This window comes from Gossypium hirsutum, chromosome D11 (genome assembly GCF_007990345.1).
Source record: "Gossypium hirsutum isolate 1008001.06 chromosome D11, Gossypium_hirsutum_v2.1, whole genome shotgun sequence".
Lineage (NCBI taxonomy): Eukaryota > Viridiplantae > Streptophyta > Magnoliopsida > Malvales > Malvaceae > Gossypium > Gossypium hirsutum.
In genome coordinates this window covers 54,893,656-54,904,965 of record NC_053447.1, presented here as the reverse complement: position 1 = coordinate 54,904,965, position 11,310 = coordinate 54,893,656, and the positions used below count along the sequence as shown (strand labels likewise).

Sequence of the window (11,310 nt, the reverse complement as noted above, 5' to 3'; positions counted from 1 at the left end):
ACATTCAAAACATCTAATAATACAATGAGACTTGTAATTAATATATATTTTGAACTTTCTTTGAGGATTCACTCATTTTTGTGCATTGTGGTGGAGCAATTGGAACATATATGCACATACAAAAATTCTAAGATGAGAAATATTTAGCTCTTGACTAAAACCCAATTGTAATGGAGAGTATTTATATTTTATTGGCTTGAGGCGTACGACACGTAAATCAATATAACATTATGTTGAAATAGAAAGTTTAGTTCTCATAAATAATGGTTTAGATATTAATCAGATGCGTTCAATTAATAATTTCTCTAAACTATTATGTGCGTAAATAAGAAGCTTTTACGGAAGTTTTTCAAACTCAATCAATAAATGACTGAGATATAAACTCATTAGCTTTAGCAATATGAAATTAATTATTTAAGTAAGCAATCTTGCAAACGACAGGTTGCAAGTTGATAATGCATATGTGATTATGTTGTAGATGCATCTATCAGGAATCATATAATATCAAAATCATCCACATGGTGGATGAATGAGCCTATATTCATTTCAGAAAGGCAAGACATTAAATCTCAACTTCAGCCAGTGGGTTTCTAGCAATCAATTTTCATTGAAAACAAGCAACAAATGATAAATCTTTAAATTAAAGAATCTTCTGGTTCTTTAATGAATGTTCATATGAATTCTCAATTAATTTTCACATCATATATGATCCAGGATGGTATAACTGGTCACGCCAAGTAGTAAATACATTTGTATCAGTAAACTTTTGGTTTACTTTAACATGGATGTCAATTGTACTAATAATATCAATATAAATTGTGACAAATTAATAATTTTACCGTCATTCCTTTTACTTTGTATCCACATATAAGTACTATTATAATGTTTACTACTGAAAATGTCTAAATCAATGTGAAGTTTATAATGCCACTAAGTCATCAAAATAAATATAATTTCCAAATAATTATATGCAATATTCGCTTTAGGGAATATGCCAAAATCTTCAAATGTCTAAAAAGAAAAATGATGCCATAATGAGAATATTATATCATCTTTTCCTCATTCACAATCTCAAGATGATATCCATTATGAATATCTTTTAAAACCAATGGATTAACCATCACAAGATATTAATATATTAGCTCTTCTAGAGCTTTCGACTAATTTTGTACTATCAAATATTGAAATAATATTTGTTTGTTTCAGTACCAAATAAAATAAATATTTTATATCTGTAATGATAGAATTCATTACTATATTCTCATATCTTTCCTCAAAGAATATTAACAGAAACAAAATATTTGGTTATACGCCACATATGTGGCAAATAATCTTTCATATCACATTGATAACATAAGTTATCTTTACCTTTTAAAAAGTTATCTTGAGAACTATCATTGTTCTCTTATTTTTTACTATGTTCCCACTTTTAGTGGTTCATAATTATATCTTTTATTTTTTTTATATTTACATTCACTTCAGGGAATACAACAAATCTAGTAAGACAAACTTCTAAACGCCTCTATTGATTCTTTATTGCATAATCACCATCGCAAACAAACGTGGATTTCAAATCAGAATCTTTCTACTCATGTTGTCATGATTAGTCTCCAATTATAATAAACATAATATAATAAATAAATTATAGTAAAATATATCTGAATCTTTAACATCATCGTCATCACCCACTTAAGGATTATATAAATTTATTTGGTTAATGATTACCCATAGTGTGCAAGCCCTAGTTGAAGATTGAAATAGTAGTAGCTCTAAAAGGCAATCGACAACAGCTTTAGCAACAAATTTGGAGCGATCAGCTATTGCATTGGTCGCTGCTTGAAAGGGGTAAGACTTGGTGAAAGGGAAAAAAAATGTGACTTATGGAGAAAAACAATTAAAAGAGAATCGTGCTGATAACGTATTATAAAATAAAGAGATATAGAGAGAATAAAGAACAAATAAAATATGGGAAGCAATAGAGAATGTATTTTATTGATCAATGAGATATTTACAAAGCTTCTCCAAGGTCTCTATTTATAGGCACAAGAAATATAAATGAAATAGAAATCTACTTCTAATGACTATTAGATTTTTAAATTACATCAAAACTTATCTTGATCTTGATAGACATCCACTTAAAGATATTCATAACACTTCGTACTTTTTGTTTTCATTTTTTTATTTTCATTTAAAAATTGTTTCCAATTTCTATTCTTTAAAATTGAAAAACACATTTGATATATGATGATTTATTTTTAATAATGAAAATACGGAAACATATTTAGTAAACCATTTTTTTTATAATAGAAACATGAGAAATAAAATAAAAATTACTACATTTATATATATTTAAACTAGGGTAAAATATTTCGATATTTGAAGATTGTTGAGGAAAAAAAAGAATATTTTTGCGTCTAGGGTTAACTCCTAAGTTAATTTTATAGTAAAAAAATTCAGTTTTACAAAATATTTTTATTGAAATCAATTAAAACAACTTATTATTGTTTTCTAATTTTCACATTTTTATTTTTTGAAAATTATTTTCAAAAGTTTTAATCAAACACATCTTCTTTAATATTTTTTATTTTCTATTTTTCAAGAAATTGAAAATGAAGAAAAAATAGGAAGTTATAAGTGAAGTGGGTAATTTTATAAGGTAGAGATCCACTTATACAATTTAAAAATTAAAATAGTTTTGCACATTTCCATAATTATATATATGGTTAATATTTTAACGATCCAACCATTGAATTTATCAATATAAATGAACTAACTGTTATGCATGTAAATTTCAAACTGATATGATATCTCTTTCATATTAATCTAAAGTACTCAATATATTAATATATATATATATTCAACGGTTGAATTTTTTTTATTACATAAAACAAATAGTTAGAAGTTTTAATTAATCTAAAGCACTCAATATATTAATATATATATTCAACGGTTGATTTTTTTTACATAAAACAAATAGTTAGAAGTTTTAAATTTACATCAAATTTGACATGCATGATCTACATGGCTAGATCATAAAATATAAACATATAAATAGTTACGAAAGTAAGTAAAACTATAGATTTTACAATGTGTAAGTGGATCCCTCTAATAATTGTAAAATTTGAACATCTATATTATTATTGAAGCCATCTATATATTAAGTTAATGTCACGAGTCAGTCAAGCATCGACTCGATTAGAGAAGTTATGAAAATGACATTTCATAATTACAATAAGTTATATTACTCGATGATGCTTTATTATTTATATTTTAAAAAAACCAACAAAAGAATGCATATAGTGCGATTTGGAACCATGTCAATTGTATTAGTAAAACATTAAATTTACCACTGGACAAAAGCTTTATTTTAATGTGCACATTTTATTACCTCCATCAATAAAATTACAAAAAAATTAATAATGTTATTGATTAAGTTGGTGTCAGAATTTAATCTAATTTTTTATTATTTTAATATCATAAATATTTCATGTGTTATTATTAATTAGTTTCAGACCATACGTTTCATTATTTATTATATGTTACTTTTAAGCACACTTTTGTTCTAAATACATGCATGTGATAGAATTTCTTATTAGTAATGTTATTGGTTGAGTGGTGTCACAAGTTAAGTCAACACCAACTTAGGATTGATGACAACACCATGATAAACGATTGTATTCATTTGGTATTCTTAATATGATGTATTTATTTATTTGAATTTCATTTTTCTTTTTTAGTATAATTTTTTTTAATATTGTAATATTTCATGCGTTGTTATTAAGTAATTTCAAACTGTACATTTATGATAGAATTTTTTGTTATTAATAAAAGTATTTTAAATTTTATGTTAAATAATATTTGCACCCTTCGTCTCTTTTTTATGAAAAATAAAAAGAATAAATTGAATTAATGTCTAACTTATGTTGTTAAACTTAATCAAAAAAAATATATTCAACTAGAAATTCTACCAAACATTAGAAAATATATATTTAGAATATAATGGTGTGTTTAAAATAACATAGAACAGATTATAAAATGTATTGTTTGAAATTAATTAATAAAAGCACATGCAATATATATAATATTAAAATGAAAATATTAAATTAAATTGTGAGAAAAACGAATTTTAAATACATAAATATATTTGATTAAGAATATTAAATGCACTACAATTGTTTATCATGATGTTGTCATCAATTTTGGATGATGTCGAGTTAACTTTTGACACCAACTCAATCAATAACATTATGAATAAAAAATTTCATTGCATGTTTATGTGTGTGAAAACTAAATATTTTACACAATATATGTGTTTAAAAATAACATACAATAAATAATGATCCGTAAGATTTGGGACTAATTAATGATAATATATTAAACATATAATATTAAAGTGAAAAAAAATGATCAAATTGTGAGTAAAACGAAATTCAAGCACATAACTACATCAGGTTAAGAGTACTAGATACAATACAATTGTTTATGATGGTGTTGTCATCAATCTTGAGTTCCTAAAATTAAAAATACAAGGGCTAAATTTTAATTTTTTTAATAAAATTTGTTGGTGTGAAATTTTGAAATAAAAAAATATACTTGTATTTAAATTTTGAAATTTTAATTTTTTAAATAAAAAATCATTTAGATCATTTTAAAGTTTATAAATTTTAAATTAATAAAGATAAAATTATAGTTTAGTACCCTTTAAAATGATAAAAATTTGATTTAATCTTTTAAAAATTATAAAGATATAGATATTAAAAGAATGAAAAAATATTTTTATCATCATAAAAATATACAATTTATTTTCAACCCCTAAACAATTTCTAACTTTACCAGTTAGTACAGAAAGTATATGTGAATGATAATGACAAGCTTCGTAGGAAAAGAAATTAACCGCTGTCTTGAAGAGCTCAAACGACTCTTGCAATTACCAATGAAATAACAAGAGAAAGAAGAAGAAGGGTTGGCCTTATTTAAAGAGCTGACAGTTACAATTTAAGTGGTGCAGCAGCTGGCCATAATTTGAAAAAAAAACATGCTAAAAACAGCCAAATTAACAATCTGCCTCATTTGTAACAAACCGAAGTTTATGTGAAATAACAAATTAACTAATTTAAGGTAAGATTTTCTAAAAACATGCTGTCAAAATCAAGATTTTGAGAATGAAATTACAATTTTCTTATATATTCACGAGGTTACTACAAAAGGATTTCTTACTCTCCTGTTCTTTAACTTTTAATCCAGATGGAGTACTCATATGGTGGAGAACCCTCTCACACTGCCCATCATCCAACTAATTCCCAAGATAATGAAAGACAACGCAATGACTTTGCACCGCCGCACCAACCATTGCCTCACCAACCTGGATATGGTGCTGCACCACCGCACCAACTCGGATATGTTGCTGCACCCATGCACCAAGCTGGATATGGGGCAACACTACTACACCAACCAGGATATGGGGCTGCACCACAGCACCAACCAGGATATGGGACTGCATCATTACACCACCTTGGATATGGGGCCCCACCGTCGCACCAAGCCGGATATGGAGTCGCACCGTCACACCAAGCCGAGTTTGGAGCTGTACCATCGCACCAAGCTGGATATGGGGCTGCACCGCTACACCAACCCGGATATGTGGTTACACCGTCACACCAAGCCGGATATGGGGCTGCATTATCACACCATTCAGGATACGGGGTTGCACCTCTTCACCAACTCGGAGATAGAGCTGCACAACACCAACCTGGATATGGAGCAGCACCGATGTACCAGCCAGGATACGGTGGTAACTACCTACCTCCTGAATATGGTTCATACAACTACATAACAACACCAGGACATGTTCAACCTTGCGGCCATGGAACTAGTGAAGGGAGGTTTGATCATCATGGTCATAACCGTCCATATTCCCCATCTATAACTCACCATTCATCCTATCCTGGTTCTGCTTCCAACCCCTCCATGAAACCTACAGTCAAAATATTTTGCAAATCTGATCCAAATCTTAATCTTTCAGTTAGAGATAACAAGGTTGTTCTTGCTAAAGCTAATCCCTCCGATGAACACCAGGTATGTAACTGGAAACTATATCAGCAAAACAGTTTTTGATTATGTACCATTTTTGTGCCTCTTGCAGATAGTTCGAAAGCTTGTTCATATTCAACAAATTAGTTAACAAACCGAAAGTCCATTTTGATTCTTAAAGCTTAAAAGGAACGCAAAGAAATTGATCCTATTTTGATTTGCATTTTCCTTTCTTTGGTTGCTATTTTAGCTTTGGTACAAGGATGATAAGTTCGGGTCCAACGTGAAAGATGAAGAGGGTTTTCCTGGATTTGCTCTGGTTAATAAAGCCACCGGTCTGGCCCTCAAACATGCTAGTGGAGCTACTCAACTGGTAAGAATTGTCCATTGCCTTTTATTTTTCATTGCTTGAAAACTTTTGTTGATACATGCAAGAAGTAGTAGGCATCTACATTAAAATATGCGATACACTGTTTGCTCATTCATCATTATTTTTTTTATTTTAAGCTAGTAAAAATGAACAACATTCTTTATATATTAACTTCAAATTTGCATTGAAAAATGTTTTCTTTCCTCTACAGGTGCAATTAGAACCTTTCAAGCCATACGAATTTGATAAGTCCCTGATGTGGAGTGAGGGCAAGGTGATCGATAATGAAGGCTATAGAGCTATAAGAATGGCTAATGACATTCACCTAAATATGGATGCATACCTAGGTGATCGCCCTCAAGTCCAAGATGGCAATGAGATTGGGCTTTGGGAATGGAACTCTGGAAATAACCAAATATGGAAGATATCACCACATTGTAAGTTTCTTAAAAACTAAAAAGAAAAGGCAACACGGTAATAAAAAAAAAAAAACCAGAAAATGTCACTAACTCTTCACTGGGTTCATCCAACTACTTGTCAGCACCAGGACATGAAAAACAAGGTTGTCATGCAAGTAGTGAAGGAAGGCTTGAACATCATGGTCACGATGGTCCTTATTCCTCATCTGACACCCACCATTCCTCCCACTTTGATTCTGCTTCCAGCCTCTCCAAGAAACCTGCAGTAAAAATATTTTGCAAATCTGATCCAAATCTTAATCTTTCAGTTAGAGATAACAAGGTTGTTCTTGCTAAAGCTAATCCCTCCGATGAACACCAGGCATGTAACTGGAAAGTATATCAGCAAAATAGTTTTTGATTATGTATCATTTTTGTCCCTCTTGCATATAGTTCTAAAGCTTTTTTACTTCATATTCAACAAATTAGTTAACAACCCGAAAGTCCATTTTGATTCTTAAAGCTTAAAAGGAAAGCAACTAATTTGATCTTATTTTGATTTGCATTTTCCTTTCTTTGGTTGCTATTTTAGCTTTGGTACAAGGATGATAAGTTTGGGTCCAACGTGAAAGATGAAGAGGGTTCTCCTGGCTTTGCTCTGGTTAATAAAGCCACCGGTCTGGCCCTCAAACATGCTAGTGGAGCTACTCAACTAGTAAGAATTCTTCATTGCCTTATTTTTCATTGCTTGAAAACTTTTGTTGATACATGCAAGAAGTAGTAGGCATCTACATTAAAATATGCGATACACTGTTTGCTCATTCATCATTATTTTTTTTATTTTTTATTTTAAGCTAGTAAAAATGAACAACATTCTTTATATATTAACTTCAAATTTGCATTGAAAAATGTTTTCTTTCCTCTACAGGTGCAATTAGAACGTTTCAAGGCAAACGAATTTGATAAGTCCCTGATTTGGAGTGAGGGCAAGGTGATCGATAATGAAGGCTATAGAGCTATAAGAATGGCTAATGACATTCACCTAAATATGGATGCGTACCTAGGTGATCGCCCTCAAGTCCAAGATGGCAATGAGATTGGGCTTTGGGAATGGAACTCTGGGAATAACCAAATATGGAAGATATCACCACATTGTAAGTTTCTTAAAAACTAAAAAGAAAAGACAACCTAATAAAAAATCCTAGCAAATGTCTCTTACTCTTCACTCGGTTTATACAACTAATCAGCAGTGTCAGGGCACGAAAAACATGGTGGTCATAAATTTGGTGAAGGAAGGTCCGATTGTCATGGTAATGATTGTCCCTACTCCTCATCTCACACTCACCATTCCAATCATTCTGGTCATGCTTCCAACCTCTCAAAGGAACCTACTGTCAAAATCTGCTGTAAAGCTGATCCAAAATTAAATCTTTCGGTTAGATTTGACAAGGTTGTTCTTGCTAAAGCCGATCCCTATGATGAACACCAAGTATGTATCTGTCAACTATATTAGCAAAATAGTTTTAGATTATGGGAATTTTTTTATTTCGTTTAGATTTACCTTGTTTATCCACTTTTCCTCTCTTGCATAGAATTATAAGGTTTTTGACTTGGTATTTAACAAATTAGTTAACAGCCAAAAAGCCCATTTTGATTGTTAAAACTTAAAAGGAGGGCAAAGAATTTGTTCTTATTTTGATTTTCATTTTACTTGCTTTGTTCGCTATTTTAGCACTGGTTCAAGGATGATAAGTTCGGGTCCAACGTGAAAGATGAAGAGGGTTTCCCCGGCTTTGCTCTGGTTAATAAAGCCACTGGATTAGCCCTCAAGCATGCTTGTGGAGCTGCTCAACCAGTAAGAATTATTCATTGCCTTGTATTTTTCTTTGCTTGATAAGGTTTGCTGACATCGGTAAGAAGCAACAAACATCCTCATTCAAAAATGTGATACATTTTTCCTCTCTTTTATTCATTTTTTTCTTGAGTCAGTAAAAATGAACAACATTTTGAATATATTAACTTTACATTTGTGTTGAGAAAAAAGTTCTTTTTTTTCTTTGTAGGTGCAATTGGCATGTTTCAATTCAAATGATTTATCCCTAATGTGGAGTGAAAGCAAGGTGATTGATAATGAAGGCTATAGACGTATAAGAATGTTTAATAACATTCACTTGAATATGGATGTATACCTCGGTGATCACCCTGATATCCAAGAAGGCAATAAAATTGTGCTTTGGGAATGGAAGAATGGAGATAACCAAATATGGAAGATATCATCGCATTGTAAGTTTTAGCAACCGAGAACTTGGATAAACATGATCATCAGTCAAATGGTGTAGCCAATTAAGCTCGATTACCTTCATTTCTTTTATGTTTCTTCCAGTAATCAGTGATATATGCAGGATGGTTGCAATGTGGTGGAGTCAGTTTCGTGATCCAATAGCTTGAAAGGACCGATTGCTGCTTAATTATCTACTTAATATAAATATATGTTGGAAAGTACTAAATATCTGCTGGCTGCATAGTTTCTGTGAATGCCTGCAAATTTATTCTATTCAAATATGCTTCTCTTTGTTCTTTTTTTTTTTTTTTGGTTGAGGTCATTAGTAGAGAAAATGAATACCAACCCAAAACAAATCAGTTGATGAAGGATTCAAATGAAAATTTCTTCATTTGGCAAAACAATGAAGATTTAATAACATTTTGCCATCGCTACAATATGTGCTACCATCATCTTGTATGCTTCTGCACACTATAATTAGTTCTGAGTTTTTGAGATCAACCTTTCTAAACAAAAGCTGAAAACTCTCTTTCAGATATAATAGTATGAGGTCTTTAAATATTAAAAAATCAATACAAACTTAAACTAATTAAGCCTGCCTAAGTAGATGCGAACTAAAAAAAAGGCATGTTGAGGACCCAAACATTATAAAAGGTTCTCCCTGTCTCACCTTTTCTTTTAAAGAATCTTTATTAAAAGATATAGATCACAAATCATAGGAGTTAGGCAAGACTAGTGATCGAGTATTCGATCCTTACTCTAGGTATGGAACAAATTTAAAATTCGCAAGCAGTATCTACTTTGAAAATATAGAGGATTGATTATTGGATGAGATACCTTTAAAATATTATATTATATTATTTTCTTGTCATTTTCGTGTGCAAATATATGAAACTTTAGCATCAAAATACTTTAGTTGATATTGCCAAGAATGACATCAACGCGGATAATCTGTTTAATTTAAACAGTAAATAGATTGGATACATTGTGTTTTTTCTATCTGTAATAATAATATTCCATAATGATTAATGTGTAAAGAAGGGTGTTCACATTATTCATATTGTGATTTAACCTTTATATATCATAAGTTGGTTTGATTTATCTTCACACCTCATTATTACATTTACTATTTCTCATTTCATCTAAATTATGCTCATAAAAACAAATCCCACCTCACAATTCACAACTTAACTTTAAATTAATATTTTCATTTTAAATTATCCTTAAATTCTAAATCCTTCTTATCTCAATTAGGTATTTCTGTTGTTAAAATTGTTAATTTAACTGTTAAATGACACATCAGATCTTATATGACATAATTCAAAACGAAAAAAATTAAAAATAAATATTTCGGATTTAGTTTTCTTTAAACTTTTCATTTTAAATTTAGCTAGATAAGATTTGGCATATCATTTAACATGTTAAATTAACAGTTTTAATAATGATTTAAAAATGTAATTAAAATATTTTAAAATTTTAAAACAAAATTAAAATGAATGTCATAATTTGAAAATATCCATTACAATTAACTCTTAAAATAAATACTTTATTCATAAATCATAATCTTTTTCATTTTATATTCATCATAAAGTTATTTAAACTGTTGTGAGTTTGAAGTTTTGAATATTAATGTAAACTCAAGTGCATATTGACTTATTTTCAATCTAATATAATAATTATTTTTTACAAATCCGATGTTTAAAATGAATCATGATTGAAATGTAGCTTAATCATTTGATTAAGTCTTAATGAATTTTTTAATCTTCTTTTAATTTCTTGACTTTTGACTAATTATACTCATTTAAGGAAGGTATTATCCATAGTCTACCAAAATTAATATTCAACCCATCTAATACTATCTCATAATCATTCAGTGTTCTAAAAAAATAAAAACAAATTGAAATAGATGAAAGCTTTTTTAAATAAAATATGTCCTTGTAATTTCACATGGATAAGTATAATTGTTTTATTTATTTTTAATTGAATTTTTGAAATTTTAAAATTGGACCAATTTATATATGATCTCAATAGAAATTCTTGAAATTTACCCCTTCAAATTCTCACTAATTAAATTATGTAAATAGTCACCTAATTATGAGTATGTTTGTATGTTAGTCATTCAATAATGGAAATTTCAATTTGGTCACTAATGTTTACGATTTTTTTTTGTTACTCTCTCGTTAAGTCACAAAAGGAAGCTCGACATAACTTTTTTGTTGATACAATAACAA

At 29.5% G+C, this 11,310-nt stretch overlaps 1 protein-coding gene across 4 annotated transcripts; it reads left to right on the top strand.

Annotated features, from left to right (window-relative positions):
• Positions 1 to 5,220: 5,220 nt before the first annotated feature.
• Positions 5,221 to 9,580, top strand: LOC107961892 (uncharacterized). 4 transcript variants are annotated; one of them, XM_041104152.1, is made up of 10 exons: positions 5,222 to 6,075; positions 6,281 to 6,403; positions 6,612 to 6,837; positions 6,942 to 7,180; positions 7,391 to 7,513; positions 7,727 to 7,952; positions 8,055 to 8,287; positions 8,531 to 8,653; positions 8,862 to 9,081; positions 9,201 to 9,580. In XM_041104152.1, coding segments are annotated over exons 1-10 (2,346 nt in total). In that variant the 5' UTR covers positions 5,222 to 5,244; the 3' UTR covers positions 9,203 to 9,580. The 4 variants fall into 4 exon arrangements, 3 of the variants coding, with proteins under 3 accessions (XP_040960086.1, XP_040960085.1, XP_040960083.1); XM_041104151.1 differs by having other exon boundaries at positions 8,049 to 8,287; XM_041104149.1 differs by having other exon boundaries at positions 8,046 to 8,287.
• The last annotated feature ends 1,730 nt before the right edge of the window (positions 9,581 to 11,310 follow it).